Source organism: Falco naumanni, chromosome Z, assembly GCF_017639655.2.
Source record: "Falco naumanni isolate bFalNau1 chromosome Z, bFalNau1.pat, whole genome shotgun sequence".
Taxonomy (NCBI): domain Eukaryota; kingdom Metazoa; phylum Chordata; class Aves; order Falconiformes; family Falconidae; genus Falco; species Falco naumanni.
Genome location: NC_054080.1, coordinates 76642150 through 76661770, shown reverse-complemented (window position 1 = coordinate 76661770; position 19621 = coordinate 76642150). Strand labels below are relative to the sequence as shown.

Here is a 19621-nt window from a genome sequence, read left to right as displayed (position 1 = left end):
TGGGCACCCCTCCTCTTCAGAGGAGCAGGGCCTCAGGCCATCCCAAACACGGGACCCTTCACTTACGGGCCACGGTTCCGTCTCCAGGCCCACCTCAGCCCCGGAGGCAGACAAAACACAAGACCCCGGGGATACAGGGGCGGGCACGTGCACCCACGGGACCACAGCCGGGCAGCCAAGGCGGCCAAGGCAGCAACAGCAACCGCAGCAAAACTGGGGGTGTTACATGGTTTGCTTCTGTGAAAAGTTGCTAGAAGCTTCCCTTGTGTCTAAGAGACCCAACTCCAGTGAGCTCCAGTATGTTCCAACTACTGGCCAAGGGCAAGTCAATTAGTGAAGGTGACTGTGGTCGCACCTCTATGATTATATATTTGTAAGAAGGGGAAAATAAAAACCCATTTACATACTACCAAGCTTTCTTTCCAGGTTCCTTATCCTAGTTTTCTGAAAAGAAAATTCTTCACCATTTTGCAGTCTAGGCTAAGGATCTTTTTCCATCTGTGTGGCAGTTCAGCATCTCTCACATGCCATTTACATTCTGTACCCAGGTAAGGAAAAAAACCTGCATATACTTTCCCTCCCACCGCTCTTCTGCTTTTGCTGCCATGATGCATATGCAAAGACCTCCAGCTATGAGCACCTCCAAAACCTGTCAGATGCACCAACTGGCTTCCAATTTGTGTATTTGCTGTTCAACGCTATCTCTTGGAGAAAGAAAACATTCACATTCAGATTTCAACTAGATTTGACAAGATGTCACACTGATGGTACAACACTTAAAAATTTCTCCACTCAAAAACAGATAGCACACTTGCTTCTATCTACAGAATTTGCAGATGGACAAATTCATGATGCAACAGTTGCTCTGTATCAATTTACACCATCCAGAGAAACTGTGGATATTTAAAGAAACATAATACAGAACATAAGGATAAGCTCTTAATCACCATTAAATGAACCAATTTGTGTTGCACAAATGATCAACATTGAAGATAAATGGTTTAAAACTAAATAAACAAAGCCATTTACTTACCATTGGCAGCCTGGATTGAAGCATCTGGAGATCATCATAACCATAAATCTGCTTGAAGACAGATAAAAATACAACAACGTTGTAACACTTTTTTCTGATGCTGACCAATTTGAGGGTTTGACCTAGAACCAATGTATTTTAAAGGTGTACAGCTATACATCACATTGTGCCATCATGGTGCACTGTAGCATTTTAAGGGAAGTAGAGCTAAGCTTAAAATGCCTTGTCACTTTTAAGTTGTTTCTTTGCTGCTATCATTACTTCTGAGAACAGTAGGATTTAAGATTTCATGACTAGACCACAAAGCAACCTACGGCATCTGCTTACATTCAGTGTGACACAGAAATACAATTAGAATAACATTTCTGATTCAAGAAATAGATAACCAAAAATATGTTGATCCTGGTCAGACATCAAAAAGCTATGTGCAATCTTTAGAAGTATGACAGAAAGGAGAAATGGCACATTTCAATCATTTCTATAGTAAATTCATTCCAGTAATACAAACCTGAATGCGTCTAATTTTACTCAAAGGGCCTAAAACCTGATAACCACTGAAAACTACAGCAACATGCATGTTTAGCGTCAACAGCAGCCAAATCAGGTCTGTACCAACAGTTCTGCAGTTTACTGTCAACAGTAAACCCCCCAAAAATGTATCTTGTACGTTCTTCAGCATTTGGAACAAGAATCCCAGGTGCAACATGTGCCAACAGGAATGCCTTGGCATAGACAGCAGCAGGACTGGAGCGCCCATCTGCACCAAGGGTTAAGCAATCAAGGACAGAAACAATTAAATTGCTTACTGGGTAGGCAGGCAGAAGTCCTCCAGGTCCCACAATATATTGGTTGTGCAACAAGGGTGGTACACCTTGGGGCAGGTTTGGGGGAGCTTTGCCTGTAGAATTAAAAATAGAGACACTTTAACAAGCCTTTGTAAAAGAAAAGGCTTCAGCATTGAGACAAGAGAGCTCACAAGCCCTGGCGGCTGCACTGGCATAGTTTGTAAAGAGCAGAAATAATCAGAAGAATTTGTGCTCCTTGATGAAAATGCTCAAAATAGCCTGAAGAGTTTCACCATGCCTCAAGGATGGGAAAGCACAGGCTACTTCAGACAAAAAACAGTCCATCAAAGAACAGTCTGATTTTGTCATTTACTTGGTCCAAGAGGATTACAAGAATTACAGAAACTTCTCCTTTCCTCAGTCCTCTCCTGAAGGCAAAATTCAGACATCATTTTCAATATAAGAGAGCAAATTCTCTCCTTTCATTTTCTGCTCTGTCAACACATTTCCCCTTATCACCAGTAATAGACTAGAAAGCACTAAATGGTGCCAGCCCACTTTTTGTTTGTGACTTGCTGCAGCTGAGAATAGCGAAGAGACAAAAACTGAAACAGTTCCATTTGCTTCCATGAAGCAGTGCTAGGAAGCAGAAGAGAAAAAAATAAAAAGACAAAGACACTTTGAGCAGTTATCAGACAGTTCATTTACAAGGTATGGGAAGCAGAAATGAGAAATCCTTCCCTAAGTAAGTTTGATTTTAACACTTAAATCATTCACTTCCCTCCATCTTTCTTTTTAGCAGTTCAGGTTGATTACAGAAGCAAGAGAGAATTTAGCATTCTTTCACTGCAGTGCAAGAAGCCTCCCCACCTTCCCCCACTGTGGGCCCTTTTTCTGAAGTGCTACTTGCTGTGGAATGACCCAGACATCAGAAACTTTTTTCCTTTCTGTAGATGTGGCAGTAATGATGTGGCATATGATAATGAGGACACTGCAGTATATTTTGATGCTGCCAAATGAATTCAAGTCACAGAGAAGACTGAAATTAAAGCTATACAATTAGAGCTGATAAAACCTGGAATACAAACCGGGCAAATCTCCTACCCTAAAACTTCCCAAGTCAGAACTGCTCTGATGTCTATTTATAAAGTTCTTCAGGGATGGAATGTGCTATATAAATGCACATAACACCCTAACAAATATTTCAAATACACAAAAAGAGGCAACTTTATTTTTTAAAGCATGCTGAAAATGCTCGTCAAGTGTCAATTTCTTAGCATAATTATGGCTGGTGAGATGCTCAGCTGACAGCTCTGCTAACTGAATCCCACAGGATCTGTTATTGCAAACCTGAAGACACTAAGGGAGCTGCCCGTGTGGTAGCAGCTGGTATAGACACACTGGTAACGCTGAGGCCAAGGCTGTTCGTAGTGTTCATACTGCTTGCCATGCTGACAACCGAAGAGGTGGTGCTAGTGGCTGAGGTTGAAGCAGTTGAAAAGGTTGTTGAGGGCTGGAGCGAAGCTGCATTCTCAACGCTAGTGTGCTAGAAAGGAGACAAAAAGAAAGAGGACCACAGAGCAAATAAACCAGTGGAAGATGCTGGGGGGCGGGGGGAAATGAATAAGCCCTCTGATAATTTTTTAAGTAACGCCAGCATATGCAAAAGATATGCATCATCTATATACCAAGGAAGCAACTCAGCTGCACGCTTCTGATTTTTACGTATTCAAATTACAACTTGAGTTAAATTCAAACCACTGTATCATCACAAAATTGTATCCAGTAACTCAAGCATCACTTCACTGTATTATTTCTTGCCCTTTGCTTGCACACTCCTTTAAGCTAGTACATGTTGTATTCAGTAAAATCCTATATTCTTCCAAGACAGTATTTTTTTTCAAAATACAGTACACTGCTATTGTGATTTCCCCAATGCACTTGTGGAAAGTGATTAAAGATTAAAAATGCAGTGCCCCACAACAGAGTCAATGTGGTTAGCTGAAACACAGACCAGATGTATTACAGGAACACGTGAGGATAAAGAAGTTGCTGGTTTGAATCCAGTACAATACAGTGCCTTAGTTGGAAGCTTATGACACTTTCAAAACAGTGTCATCAACACACAGCAGCCAAAACACCTTTGAGAGCAGAAAAGGATGACATTTGATATGTGTGAATTTTGAAGTTACATATTCAGTAGGGATGGAGCATTAGGAACAAAAGCACAGACATAAAGAAAAGCAGTAACTTATCTTCACACCCTAACTGGGATCGTACAGAAGTACCCCATCGCAGAACAACACAGCATCTTCTCTGACTTTTGGTTGTGCAACCTCATCTAGAACACTATGTTTGATACCATTTGCCTTACCTCATGCAAATACACAGGTGACAACAACGCCACATGGTAAACCCCGAAAATCATCTGTCATGAGGCATTTTTCATGACATGTATCATTCCATCACCTGCATTTTGCTAGCTAATCTCTCCAGTGGATACTGCTAACAGTCCACATTTTGGAGCAGTTTCAGACAGCCAGTTCTAGAAAATTTTTTTTCAAAAACAAAACAGATTTGTTACAAGAAATTTTTTCTTTATTCCATCCCCCCTTGCTGGCACAAAAATTTCCTCTGCAGTTGTGACTGGCAAGTCTCTGTAATAGCTGTTTCCAATACCGTACAAACCACAAGTGGCAAAGACTTTGTTTTTACCACTAGAGGGCTGGCAGTCCATCTTCCCTGGCACAAGGCTCTTCGTTCCAGTTCTTACTGTGCTAGGACACAATGAACCTTAAGAGAGGACCTTAATCATCACATAAACTAACTATATGCCAAACATCTGCTGACATGCAAATAAGACTTACTGCATGTGATGCGCTTGAAGACAACACTGAGGCAGGAGAGAGGCTGCTCTGATGACTGGAAAGGGAGCTAGAAAGAAATTGCAAAGCATTAATAAAATTAATTTTTCATAGAACTGTATTTAATATATGTCTGTCTGCATATATACAAGAGTAGGTAGTGGGATATTAAAGAAAACCTTGTCTGTAGGGGTGTGTGTGTACATATATATATACATGCACACGTGCATATGCATATATATGTGCCTATATATATGCACATCCCGGCATTTTTTTCCTTTAACCAATACCCTACTACCTCTTAATGAGAACATCTGAAGTACAGAGACAACTATTACTAACAAGAAACTTCTAAACCAGCATTAATTTGTATTTATAAATTTACTATATTTTTAGAAAAACAGTTGCTTCAGGAATTATGTAGCAATGACTCCAAGACACAGAAAGTCCAAAACCAGAGGGTGGTTCACACAACACACTGCTTGCTTCTCATTCCCTCCCTAAGCAACTGCTGCTGCCTAATTAGCAGATGTTAATTAGGTGAGGCAGTCCTTTGGTTTAATTCACTATGGTACTTTTCAGATTCTAACCTGCATAATAATGTCAGTTCAACCAATCAGAACTGCAGCATATTTGCCCCATAACTGTTAAAAGCCCCAACACATTCTCAAAAGGCAGGGCTCAAAAAACCCAGCAACTGAAGAATATCTGTGACAGCCCAGAAGTTAGCCATACCACTACAAGAGCTGGTAATTTAATCACGGTCGGCTCATACCCCACAAAAAGCCATTTTCTCTTTGAAAAGGTGAATCTGAACTATCTGTTCAGTTTTATACAAACACTATAAAATACGAAAATAAAGAATCCCCTGGTGAAAAGCATCTGCAGATAACTGTTTCAGGAAGCAACTGTGCTTTAGCATCACTTTTTTCCCTAGCTGACCAGGCCCTCTGAACTTCTGGCAGTAACAGTAGCACCAACAATTCGCCCACAATCCAAAAATCTTTAAATGTCTCCGTGAAAGGTGACTGAAACTGGTTTTTAAACTGTTTAAATGTTTTACACTGGCAAACATTATAACCTACATTCAAGGTCAACACTGAACAAAGGCAAAAAACCCAAATCCTTAAAAAAAAAATACATATTGTTTCGTGCTCAAAAGGCCCCTCCCTGTGAAATCAGAAGCATCAGAGATCCTTACCATAACAAGTTTTTCAGTATTCTCTACAGAAATAGCCAGAAGAAAATAAAGCAAAGAAAACAAAGCTGCAAGCTAGATTATATGCTCTAATTTGAGGGCAAACACTTCTCGTAGCTCTTCAACATGTGGGATCAGAATAAATCTTGGCAGTTTCATACACTAATTTTACTTCGATGCTTTAAAACTGTTCCACATCTGCAGGAATTATGACCACACCACTTCAGGCAGCAAGGAAAGAAACAGTTCTGTCCAACACACAGTTTTAAACCACTCTCTTGTCCAGTCTCCTCAGCTCTTCTAATAAGCCTTAATTTACCATCTGACCTATGGCAGAGACACAGACAAGGGCTGCCAACACAACCAAGCTTGGAATTCAGGCATCATCTTTTCATGGCACTTGGTATGTGCCCAACAGCATCAACCCTTCAACTAAAATTTCTACCAATGTGGGGAGATGATGTTTCTAATGTGAATGGAGTAATTCTTGTTGACACATTTACCATTTACTCAACAGAAACCACTAGTGTATTAAAAGAGAATCAACAATGTCCTAGCTGTGAAACAGTAAAAAAAACCCTGATATCCCATCAAATCAATTTCTTACATTAATATAGTACGAGGATGAGTATTAAAAATGTAACTCTACAAGTACAGCCTCACAATGTCACCTGCCTGGGGACGAAGCTCCAATAACAGGCACTGAGAAAATCAGACACAGTGCAAATGAGCTAAGCTGTGCTCCATGCACTTCCAGGAACACCACCCCAGTATTTCAAAATACCTTAAGGAAATGTCTTTGAAAAAGAAAATACACACCTCCCCTGTGGAATTATTTCTGGTTTTTTATTTTAAGAAATACATATATGAATAAAATTACAGTGTTTCAAAATTAGCCAGGACGTAAACCGTTAAGGAATGATTTCAAACATACAACACTACACAAACAGCAGGCACTGCGAACAAAGCTGGAAAATCAACATGGGGGAGTCTATGTAGCTGGTATGACTGAAGCAAGAGCCCCTTGAAACACAAAGTTGTTCATATACTATGAAAACATGAGGCAGCAGCTGCTCTGTTATTAAGAGGCAGCCCAGAGCTCATACTTCACAACTAGAAACATCTTGGTCTCTTCTGAAACTGTCATAATTCTAGTTAATGTCAGAAAAGGGTACCCCCGTGTCTGACAGCCCCATACACAATCATCCTTACATTCACCCTGTCCCCAGAATTGAACTCCTTTCAGTTCATCAGAATTCCTACCGTACCTGCTTAACTGGGAAAGTGAGCTGCTGGCCAAATCACTGGACTGAGGCAAGCTGGGCAACGTTGCTGGGTGCTGCGATGCTGAAGGCAGAAGCGAAGCAGTGGTGGATACCACACTAGGCAGAGAACCAGCAGAAGGTAGTGAGGGAGAAGGCTCTGTCTTAGGCGCTGGAACTGATGAAGTAGCTGCAACAAGTTAAAAAGAGGTATTCAGACAAATTTCAGGATAACTGACACCCCAGCCTAGATTCAGGAACACAGTATTCTCCCCTTGGTTTACAAAAACCTGACCATTAAGAACCAGTAACGGTATCAGGCAATCTGGCTATTAATGAAAATTCAAACACAGAACTATCATTTTTTCCCCTTTTAAGCTCTTAACCTACAACAGAATTATAATTTTCGCTGCTACAGCTACAGCCTTCTGCATTTCACCTCCTGCTATCTGGATTACTAGCTTCTGCTCACAAGTTAATTATAATTTTAAAATTCCTTGCATTTGTTTCTGCAAACAAAAGCAATTTATGCTTTTCAAGGCACTGTACAAATCTGCTTTTAGCTACAGCTCTATTTCTTCATTCCAACCTGCACTGCACCTTTGATGATCAAGACCGAGATCACTGGAGTATAAGGGCACATACAAATTTCCAGTTTGGAGTACTCAATCAAATGTGTGATGCAGTAGGATAAAAGAAGCTACAATAGGAGGCCACAATTGAGCACAGCATTAAACATATTTAATGGCTAAAGAGTTGTCAAATATTGGCTTACTTTATTTGACCTAAATAGTAATAAGTGGTTAGCTTTAGTACTACTTTTTAGGCCACACAGAGCAAAACTCATTTACCACAGATGTGCCTCTCCAAAGGATCACTATACTGCAATGAGACACGGAACAATTCGACTGCCCAAGATGATTCCCAGCTGTTTCTACACTTACTTTTTGTCCTGCAAACATACTATAAAGAATTCAAAGGTACTACAAAGAATTAGAGGCATTCACCCACCAATAAGAAACAGAAAGAGGGCTGAGCCCTGCTTCCATGCCACACCAGAGGCCACTACCCAATGGAGCATCACTAACTTGCAATGCACTTAAAGACAGTTTTAGAATGGTCACCAAACAGAAGTCAGATATACACTTATTCACATTGCTGGATTGGTTCCCTCACTAAGTAACCCAAGTCAGGTTGCTGGACTGGGTGCTGTGCAAACAGAAATCAAGCAATGTTGGCTTTGGCAATAAGTATAAGGGTAACTGACAACAGAAAAGGAAAATTAATGACAAACAGAAACATAGTTATGAAAGCAGCAACTGTATCACCTGGTATCTCCTGGCAAGATTAACATAAAAATACGTAATTAACATTTACAATTCTCAACACATTTAGAGCAGGGTTCCCTTCCTGAAGTAAAAGTAGACGTCCTCAATACAAGGGACGGAATCACCAAGTTCACTAAGAGCCCTCACAAGATGCCCAAACACAATGTGTAAGACAAAGAAAAGCAGGAGACAAGCGGGATGGTCAGAATTATAATGCCCCAGCAATGATTTGAACTAAGGCTTTAAGAAACATGAGATCTGGATATTTAGGATTAAAAGAAAATATGGGAGATAACAAGAATATTGAAGTTAAGAGAGAATTTCAAAATCGTTTGGATGTATGAAATGGATACGTAGAAGAAGAGTGACTCTAGTTTATGTGCTTGTTACAGAAAATACTGAAAGTATTCTCTAAGGAGTACTGGCATAGAAAAAGGGACTAATAAAGCCGTTAGAAAATAATTACAAAAAACCTGGAAATTCTCAGATTTTTGTTTTCCAGAGCAAAAGGACAAGTCCTGTAGTTAATTTCATAAATTGTTTATTAATTCTGCACATGAAAGTAAAAAAGTTTCCCACATGAAAAGTTGTCTTGACATATAACAATATTTCAGGTAGTCACTTTTTGGGCATATAAACTCCTCCTGCTCATTTAAACTGAACCTGGCACTAGCAAAACACTGTCTGCACGTCTGAATACTCAACTTCTTTCTACTCAGAATAATTGAAAAAAAAAAAAAAGGCCACTCCACTAACAACCTACTAAAGAGATGTTTAAGAGGAGGACAGACCTAAAACTTAAAGAGTTGGAATTCCAGGATGTTAATTCACACTGCTGCCCTTGAAAACTTTCACAGAGCAGCCCATAAATATCAGAAGAATGAATACTACACTTAATTGTTTTAAGTCCAGAAAGAGAGCTGGAAGTGTGCTACAAGTAAAACACCACATTAGAAACAGGCCAAGATGAAGGTAACAGTAACGCCTGTATCGGAGCCGGTACTGCACCATTGTCACTCCACTGCAAGGCAGCACGCTACCCAGTAGACAAAGCATGTTCGTCACCCTTATTCCCCACAGGTTTGTAAAGGGCATAAGTAGCACTATACCCCTCATTCAAAGAATGTGACTTTGTTTCATTACAGGTAAATACTACGCACAGGTTCCCAACTGAGAACTGGAAGAATTACTAAGAAATGTTATGTTAGGTTTTATATTTTAATTTAATTTTCTATTAAATAATTTTTGGTAGGTAAATTCAAAAAGAAAAGCAGCAGCAAAGCAGCTTCTCTAACTTTAAGACTGCTTAGGTTTGTAGATTTAATGGGACTGCTTTCATACCTTAGTTTTAGTCAAGAAGCAAGCAGCGTACCCCATGCTGCTACAAAATAAATTCAAATGGGTCAGCCAAAAATTAGTCAGGGAGAAGAATGTAAAACTTCAAACCAGGTGTCACTGCTACAGTTGTGCACACAGCAAGTAGTAAGGAAAGATCAGAAAACCCTGTGCACAACCAAGTTTTGTAAACTTACTGTCAAGAGTTGCCTGTGTTCTAACACCGCTGTGCCCGTTCTGTAAACAAAGGAGAAATGAATGAATAAAGCATCTCAAAGGTATATTAAATTTTCAGACTGAACTACACACCAAACATGCTTCATGAAAAATTCTATATTCGCTCTAAACTGAAAGACAAAAAAAGGCAGGAAATGAACTTTTCAGTGCCTTTTAACAAAACGACATAATAGTTTTCTCAAGTTCAAGGTGTCCTGAACATACAGAATCCCATACACTGCCCATACCACACCCATCAGCAGGAGACCTTCCCACGTACTGACACAACAAGCTTCAGGTTCACACCAATATGAAAGAAAGAATTGCGTTAACATATAGGAAACGGTTGCGCTTTTGATCTAATGCAACTCACGATTTTAACTATCCAAGTTACACAGAGACGCCAATTTTTTTCCATTGAAAGATAAGACTTGAGAAGTACCAGTTCTGCATTGGATAATGCTGGAGTACAGAAGTGGATAGTCTATGCTTGATCCTCATCCGTACATACGAGCTAGTGCAGAAGACAAGTGTGACCGAGCCGTTACATAACAAAGGCCAGAAGTAAATAAACTCTCACGAGTTCCTTAAACATTCAATAAACCAAGTTCTCTCAAAACAAACCTACATTCCACATACAAAGACAGTAGGTGCTTTTGAAGAGAGATCCTCTCTGTCCTAGATTAGACCCATCCCTACACTTTTTAAAATAAAACATGAAACTAATTCCCACTGGTGTTTAAATCCAACAGAAGAGTAATGCTGGAGGGGCCACAAACAGTTGGGGACCCATTCGCTAGGTGCCATATAAATTCAATATATAATGTACCTTTGGATAAAAATGGTCAAGTTATGGCAAAATATCATGACTAATATTTACATATAGAGATAGCTCCTTTTTGAAAAGCTAAGCTTCAGGGAAGTAAACTTAAGTAGAATGTCAAATGTTACTAAGAAAAAAGGTCAAACAAACAAATCTAAGATGTCAAAACCAATAAAATCAGAGGCTCTTATATCCCAAATACAGTACGGTCAAAAATGGCTACACAATAGGAAAAGCAACAACAGGCTGTGCTTGGTAAATCAAAAATAGTACTTGGCTTGGTTAAAAATATTAACATAGCAGAGTCATATAACTCTAACGCAGGTAAGAATATTTCACCTTTTCAAGGTCTTATTGCTGAAATTCACTCACCGTAACTGCAACAGGCGTCGATTCAGACAGAGCCATGGAGCTTTGGTACGCTATCCTGCTATGCACAGAAGTCTGGTCATAGGAGGAAGTTGTTGTTACTGGGCTAGTGCTCTGGGATGAGCAGGTCAGACTGGAAGAGGTGATGGCAGAGGTTGTGTAGGTGGACTCCTGTACTGTATTGGATATTGGCAAAGAGGTATTCAAAGGATCACTGGAAAAAGTAAAAATTATTTATCATCTTAGTAAATGAGATCTCAAACACCTTCATGAAAATATCAGCTCCTGTGCAGTTACCTAGAACTACCTTAAACATGTAGTCAGATCTACATTATTTATACTAGAAAATCTAATCATGAGGAAAAGGTATGTATTTTTCCTTCGATCACCTAATCACTGCTTCAAAGCCATCAGCTACACTCAGCACTGTTCACCTTCCTCCTGCCAGCCCAACCAAAACAAGAGTTTACACACAAACGCTTTTCAGTCACGTTGTTTCCAGCTTCTCGAAAGCTAAATGCATGATTATAATCTCTCTTTTTTAAGATCCATAAAGTCAGGTATACGATGAGAAACACCCAGTCTGTTTTTACAGTAGAATTCAAACATTACAGTAGCAGTCTAACAGAATGAACTATGCAAAGAGGAAAAAACACTTTGAAGCATGGACAAGTGTTTTACTTTCTAAACAGCTTAAATCATTTATAGAACTATCAATTAATATGAAAGTTCACAGTTTTACTAGTATTTATGAATTAACTTCAGGAAGCTTTTTACTGAAGCCAGGTTTGAATTAATAAGGAAGAAAAAAAAAATGGGTTACTGGTACATCGGCGTTTATCATTGGCTATTCTAGAATTTCAGTAACAGCTCCTGCATACTGAAAGCCTGGCTTCTTTTCTCATCCCATAGGAGCATCAGATCTGTAATCTGGTGCCAGTCTACTGACACATATATGGTAAAAGGGTCATTTTTCCTGGATCAAAAGTAGAATAATTTCGATTGTGAGGAACAACAAAACCCTCAAACAAATTTGAAACTCAGGACAATTAAACATAAGAAAGCAATTCTATAAAGTGTAGTTTATCACGAAGTTATTTATATTCATGTCACCTCCAGCTTCACATCAACCCATCCAAGGAGATTATGAATGACTGTCATTAGAAAAGAAATTTCTTCTTTAAGATGCCACTCACAGAAAAGATTTAGTGATCGTATTTCCCCCTCCCATTACATGGTAACTATGTCTTGATGTTTTTGGCACAAACTTGACCCCCTTAAGACAACACATAAGAATGCAGAAAAGGAACTCACACGTACTTCACGGATTTTGAGTACAAGCTATTGTTGGTCGCCTGGCTGGTATTCTCACTGCTTGAAGTTGATCCAAACTCTGGGAGTGCAGGCTCTGATCCAAATTCCAGAGCTCCAAACTGAACATTTAACCCTGTCACATCTGCTGATCCAGGCATCTCCACTGCAGAGGCAGGAATCTTAAAAGAGAAAAGAAAAATTGTAATTCCTTTGCATACACTATCTGTATTAAATATACCAGTAACTGACACCCTCTCCTCCCTTAAATGCAACCTTCTCCAGTTACTGACTCACAGCCTTCGCTACTAACTAGATCTGCAACAACCTCCCACTTTACGTCACATAAATAAACTACATTCTTGTAACCTGAGAGTAATTTGTTGATTTTGTGCCTTGATGTGGAGGCTGGAAGAGTAAGCCATACTGTTCTACAATATCAAAGTGTCAATCGTGTCCACCCCCCTTCAGCCAACATTCATCTTGAGGCTACTAAGTCAATCAAAAAATCACTCAGCAACAGTCATTTTCCACACAGAGCAATCAGGTTATCTGCTTGAAAAGACAACACCACTGTATTTTGGACCCAAAAACTAACTAGCTTAGAATGCCCTGTTTTACAAACAATAAATGTACCATGGTCTTTGCTCTCCTTCTCCCTAGCAACTTATATATAGAACAGAATCATAGAATCATTTAGGGATGGAAAAGACTTAAGATTACTGAATACAACTGTCAAGTGATTACTGAATCACTGCCAAGGCCACTGCTAGACCATGTCCCTAAGCACCCCGTCTACATGGCTTTTAAACACTCCAGGGTTGGTGATATCCACCACCTCCCAGGCAGCCTGTCCCAGTGCTCCACCACCCTGTCAGTGACAACATTTTCCCCGATACCCAACCTAAACCTCCCCGGCACAGACTGAGGCCGTCTCCTCTTGCCCTGTCACTTGTCACCTGGGAGAAGAGACCGACCCCCCTGCCTACACCCTCCTGTCAGGCAGCTGCAGGGAGCCACAAGGTGCCCCCGAGCCTCCTCCTCTCCAGGCTGACCCCCCCAGTTCCCCCAGCCGCTCCCCACCAGCCTTGTGCCCCAGCCCCGGCACCAGCCCCCTGCCCGTCTCTGGACACGCTGCAGCCCCTCTGCGTCCCCCTGGCAGTGAGGGGCCCAACCTGAACACAGGAGTCGAGGGGCGGCCTCGCCAGTGCCCAGGGCAGGGGGACAGCACTGCCCTGGCCCTGCCCGCCACGCTGTTTTGGATACAAGCTTTTGTATGTTTCTACATTTACTAAGGACAAGTCACCACTCAATTACCCACCTTAGATGCTGGAGTTATCCTCCGTTTCGGTGGTTTTATCTGTTTCTGCTGGGTTTGATGGGCAGTCACTGCCTGGTTATCCATAGAGATAGTGGGGAGCTGTAACATTTTGCTAACAGCTGCAGAGGTGTCTACGGGCGATGGCTCTCGGAGTTTTACCTGGGAGGACTCCAGCCCAGGAGGAGGAACAGGGACTGCCTGCATTTGATGCTGCTGTCGCTGCGTCAGCTGGCTCAGAACTGGGGATGGTTCAGGCTGGGATTTAAAGTCTGGACAGCGTTGGGAAAAAGAAATATCAAAATTGAAGGATTAGATGCTGCTCTTCACATTTCTGCCTCTTATAAAAGAATCTGGCTGACCTGAAATATTTTTATATTTTATAGCACGTGCAAGTCTCTTTCAGATACCACACGAGTTTCACATCAAAAATTGCCACTGGAATAATAAGGTCCACTTTTGATACTCTCTACTTTAAATAAACAGCTGCGGGCAAGCGTTATTTAGCTTCCTTCAAAATTATGAAAACAGACCTATCTATGCCATCGTGTAATATTATCACACATTAGGCTTCAAAAATTGTTACAAATTATTTTAACCAAACACTGCAAGTTTCATTGCAATTAACTGACAATAAAATGTGATTACTTCCAAGTGTCTAGAGTTGCAATCTAGAGGTATTATGAGTTAGGATTTCCTGCCCCTACGAAGGAGAAGATTTTTAACGCAAATAGGAAGTCATCTACCATTTCAATCTGGTTGAAAGTCAAGAGACACTGGATGCTAACAGTTTTTTTCCCAGGTCTTCCCTTTTCATATTTTTCAGACCCTGAAAGCAAGGCAGTGGCTCACAGGACTGGTCAACAACCATTAAGAGATCCACAGCATTTGCAGTGTGAAGGTTTGTTGGTTTTTATTATTCACTTGGCAAAGTGCATTAAAAAGCAACTTAAAATGTAGATAAACATTTTTTCAGAATTGCTGCATGTCAAAGATTATAACTGCTACCAAATTAGCTGCTTATCTATCTGGAAACACATACACACAAGATAGATACAAAAGCTATCACTCTTCACAGTGAGAATACTGCTAAGAACTACACTGCAAAAACCAAGGTTGTGTCATTTTCACTGTTTCTACTAATTTTATTGAAATGAAAAATAATGAATAGACAAAATGGGTAACTTGCATCATTCTCAACACACCTGGGAAAGGTCAAAGATATGATGTACATTACGAAGAAATTATATAGTAATCATTCAAAATTCATGTAATGGTTAGAAAAGAAAAATTTGAGGAAAAAAAGACAAAAGTATGGTGCAACCTTATACTCAGTTCTATAAGCAGCAGAGACACAGTGAAAACAAGTATTTTCCAAGCCTTCTTGAGAAACAAAGCCACATTAAAGTTCCACACTTAAATATTCAAGCAGAATAGATCAAAGACGTCATTACGCAAAGGCTCAACAACTTCTGAAGATGCAATGACATTTGTGGATATGCTTGTCTATCAAAACTGAGTTTGTGACATACTTGTAATGTCTATTACCAGCAAGTAAGTGTAATACTTACAACGTCATAACCAATTGTATTATCAGGATTACTTTTTTAACTAAAAAAATCCATTAATTAAGGCCATTTTAAACTGCTGTTGGCATTAAGAAATCTTACAAGACGAAAGAGAGAGAAAGCTGTCTCAAAGCACTTACCAAACTGACTAAGGACTGAGGACTGAGTAATGGGTGGTTTTAGATCCCAGGATGATGCAGTAGTTGTAGTAGCAGTGGTAGAGCTACTATTTTGTTGAGAGGTAAACTGACCCAATCCTGGAGATTTCAACTGGTCCAAGATTTGGGATCCAGTAGAGTTTGCCAGTTTAGAGGATCCAAGTTCTCCAAAGCCAGAACAAAGAACTGCAGACTACCAAAAGACAAAAAAGAAGAGGTGAAGGAGTGAGTGGAGTTACTTACTTATTTGCAACTTGAACAAAAACCATAGGGTCAATGCCTACAGCTGCTATTTGGCAGCAACTAAAACCTCTTCAGCCCTAGATTACTAACAAACGACCAATAAAAAAATTCAGCACTTGCAGCTTATGGCCAGATCCTCTCTGATTATCACTGATACAACTTCCACTATTGTGATGCCACAATACTGATTTATTTGAATCCAAGCATCTCAAAATAGCATGTATTTACTAACAGTTGAACTGATTTTCAGAGAATAAAGGTAAGTGCACAATTTCAGGTCCTCACAATTGACTCAGAAATAGGCATGTTTTAAAAAAAACAGCCAGGTATGTGCTGAGAAAATATACATCATAGTTTTCTGGCATACAGCTCTTCACTATAAACAAGTAATTTCATCCTAAATCAGCATACAGTAAACACATCTGCTCTCCACTCAAAAATTAATACCAGTACTTTATGTAAACCAAGAAACAATTACTTAGCAAAAGCAGAAAAGAGTAACCTTTTGTACTTTTGAATAGAATTCAACATTTCCAACCTGAATTTTAAAAATACTGAAACATGTCACGAAGCAACCAGTAGTTGGAAAAATTGTTTAACCTGAAATAGTTATTCTTGAAGAATATTTAGAAAGCATAAGTTAATTTTACCAGACTTTGAGGAGCGTAAGAGTTTACAGCATTAGAGCTGCCGGTTCCTGATGCCATCTGGGTGCTGTGCTGAGAATTTGTGAAGACTAGGGCTTGGCCAAAGGTCTGCTGCTGGGGAGCCTCAAATGAGTTGCCTTCTGTCTCTTGGGTAGAAGTCACGGGCTTTTGAAGTAGTGTTACCAAATCAATGCTGTAAGAAAAACCAAAGTTTGGCTGGAATAGACATGACTAGGCTGCACTGAAACCAGGGAAAGCACTAACAAAGCTGCTTGTACCAGCAACAGAATTATTACTGATCAACAGTCTTTTCAAACATTGTTTGCCTCCCATAGAAAAAGAGGTAGAACAGAGGTTTTTGCCAGAAAGTAATATTCTGCTAGCTGAAACCCTCCACCACAATATAAATTTTCTTCACGCTGTTTTCAAACATTACCGAACTTATTACATCATGTATCACATAAATAAGCTATATGATTAATATAATGAAGTAACTAGAGACAAGTCATAAAAGATACGTTATGTTCAAGTGGATCATGCCCGCAAGTCCGTTACATATATTGATAATCCACATTCTCTGTATCTCACGCTATCTCTTTAAAAAGGGCAAGGTATCAAAGTCCTACCTCTGTATAGTGTATGAGGACAGTAAAGAATAAAGTCACATAAACAGCGAGTGAATACATGATGACATGGAAGTCACAGAGCAGCACAAATAAAAGCTAAGTTTCTCAGAGAGTAGGCACATCTCCAGAACTACCACACATACCTCAGCAGGATGAGAAACATGAATTTTCCTAAATTTAGCATGGCTTACTAACCTCTACCCCGTGTTTAGCACAGGTTTATCTAAGGAAAAGCAAAGCATTCATACAATAAAAGAAATCTACTCAAAAAAATCTGACTTGAGTTTATCCTAAATATACTGCAGGCTTGGGCTGAAGAGCTGCTTCCAGCACTGCCATTAGCATAGATTTCTTAATGCGCAAAGCATCAGAATTTGAGCTGATGAAACAAAGTATTTTCTAACATAATCTGAGGGACATCCACTGGAAGAATATTTGCATTAGAACAACGAACATGTGAGCATATCACCTTAAGAAGGTATATAAACTGTAGATCAACTGACACCATGCCTCCTCCAGATCACATCCATATTATAAGGAAAATTTTGCTGCAGTCTAGAGTACAGCAGTACAGCTGTGTCAGGATGTTTGGGACCATTAGGCCATCTGGTTTTCAGATCCCATGCGATCCAACTCCCAAAGTCTGCTTTCCTGGGACCTGAGGCAAATGCAGGCACCCGATTCCACAACATTAATGGCCAGCCATTTGGTGAAGACAAAGGCAAGCAAAAAAAGGCAGCAACTGCCATATTTTTGGTTCTGTATCATCAGTTAGGGCAAGTAATCGTGATGCTTAGGAGGAAATTCACCACCTCGCCAATGCAATTTCCTGTTAACACATTTGTCAAAGCACTACATTCTGAACATCAGCTGCATCTATAGGCGCAGGCCTTCTGTTTTTTGGACAGCAATGCCAGAACTTCTTTTTCAAAAGCAGAACTTTTGTTTGTGCCTGTAAGCAGGTTTTGTGCAGTAGACATGGTCTTCTCAGTGTTATGCTTGTGGATTTGGTTAAGTTTGGCACAGGTAACACAGGAACCCACAAAACCAACAATTGGCAAGCAAGGCTTTCACAATTTTGAAATTAGAGCTTGACCAATGTCTGACCAGGGCTGCCCTGTGTTTTAGGCAACATTTTCTATGTGCAAGCTCACATTGCTTCAACAAGCAGAAGATTTTTAAGGTATAGGGAAACCATGAAAGAGCAGCCTACCTCTGCCCAGGAGTCACATGATTCTCAGCTGGAACAGAGGAAGCAGTAAAGACTTTTGTTTCAGAAAGCTGAAAAAGAGAAGGCGGGGGTGATGTTTTAATCATACACATGCTCATGCTTCACTGCTGCGACATCTGCAGAAACTTTATCTTGGTCATGCACCTTCAAGATATAAGTTAAACTACCATTGCAACCAGTCATGTTGCAGCCCTTCTTAAAAAGACAAAAAAACACATAGTTGAACTTCAGCAAAGTCTTCTCCACAGAATCAAGTACCAATTTAATTAAAGTGTTAGGAAATTTGATCTATGGAACACACACAATGGTACACCAATGTAACAATGACAGCTTGGGCAATAATTAAACTGAAAAAATACACCAGTATAAAGCAATTAACATGACAGCTGGTATTGTGTAAAGATACCTTGTGCAGACATAACTTAGGACTCTTGTAGAGCAGCTCCAATAAATCATGTTGCAGAAGTCTAACACATTGCACCACTCTCACTCATTTCATGTATCCCTGCGTTTTACATTTCAGCTCACATCACCAGTGGAGGAAAGTTTGCACTCAGGTATGTACAGAGAACTATCATTCATGACTCCTTCTTGGCATATCTGCTAGGGGTGGTAGTAACACCTTAAGCTAATTATTCTGTGAGCATAAGTTCAAAAACAATAATAAAGGGAGAACCATGTAATTGCTTATACTAGTATAACCAGTCAGACTATCCAGCAGGAAACTGTACTGCTTTCACCATGCTGTTACAATAAAGATAGATACTTGCACAGGTAGCTGGAGAGGGGGAGCTGGCTGGCTGGGGGGGGGAAAGAAGGTGATTTTGGTTTGAGGCGGGTTGTTTGCTGTTTTGTTTTGGGTTTTTAATAGCTTATTGGGTTTTCTTTTAAATAGCAGTTAGTTAAAACAGCTACAACTTCCTTGGGCTAATTCATTCATTTCTATTGACAGGAATACTTGCAAACCAGAACAGGTCTTAAGCCAGCACAGGTTAGGTTGAACAAGATAAAGATATGCGTGTACAATGATTATATTTGAAATTAATTCACAGAAAATCACCCTTAACTACTTCAGTGTAACTTTGTATGTAGACTAAAGAATAACTGACCTATTCAAACACTCACAAAGAATCCCTTTAGAACACGACCTTTGAATACAGCTCTTCCAGGAAATTATGCATTTTTAATTGCATACATTGTTAGAAGCTCAGTTTAAAGGACATCACAGACATGAGCTCATTTTGCCATCCCATGGGCAGCTCTACTACAAGCACGTATATCCCCTAACACAGTCATCTGATTGGGG

At 39.9% G+C, this 19621-nt stretch overlaps 1 protein-coding gene across 4 annotated transcripts in view; it reads right to left on the bottom strand.

Annotated features, from left to right (window-relative positions):
* The window catches only part of UBAP2 (ubiquitin associated protein 2), a 95208-nt gene that overhangs the window by 38618 nt on the left and 36969 nt on the right, over positions 1 to 19621 (bottom strand). For 2 of the 4 annotated variants that reach the window (XM_040578892.1, XM_040578895.1), the window contains 12 exons: positions 18298 to 18365; positions 16462 to 16651; positions 15551 to 15761; positions 13846 to 14114; positions 12528 to 12706; positions 11217 to 11427; positions 10003 to 10042; positions 7149 to 7332; positions 4686 to 4752; positions 3169 to 3364; positions 1840 to 1931; positions 1034 to 1084 (listed from right to left, as the gene is read on the bottom strand). In XM_040578892.1, the coding sequence (XP_040434826.1) occupies positions 1034 to 1084; positions 1840 to 1931; positions 3169 to 3364; positions 4686 to 4752; positions 7149 to 7332; positions 10003 to 10042; positions 11217 to 11427; positions 12528 to 12706; positions 13846 to 14114; positions 15551 to 15761; positions 16462 to 16651; positions 18298 to 18365 (1758 nt within the window). The remainder of the gene's footprint in view (positions 1 to 1033; positions 1085 to 1839; positions 1932 to 3168; positions 3365 to 4685; positions 4753 to 7148; positions 7333 to 10002; positions 10043 to 11216; positions 11428 to 12527; positions 12707 to 13845; positions 14115 to 15550; positions 15762 to 16461; positions 16652 to 18297; positions 18366 to 19621) is intronic. The other 2 variants (XM_040578894.1, XM_040578896.1) reach the window with 2 other exon arrangements.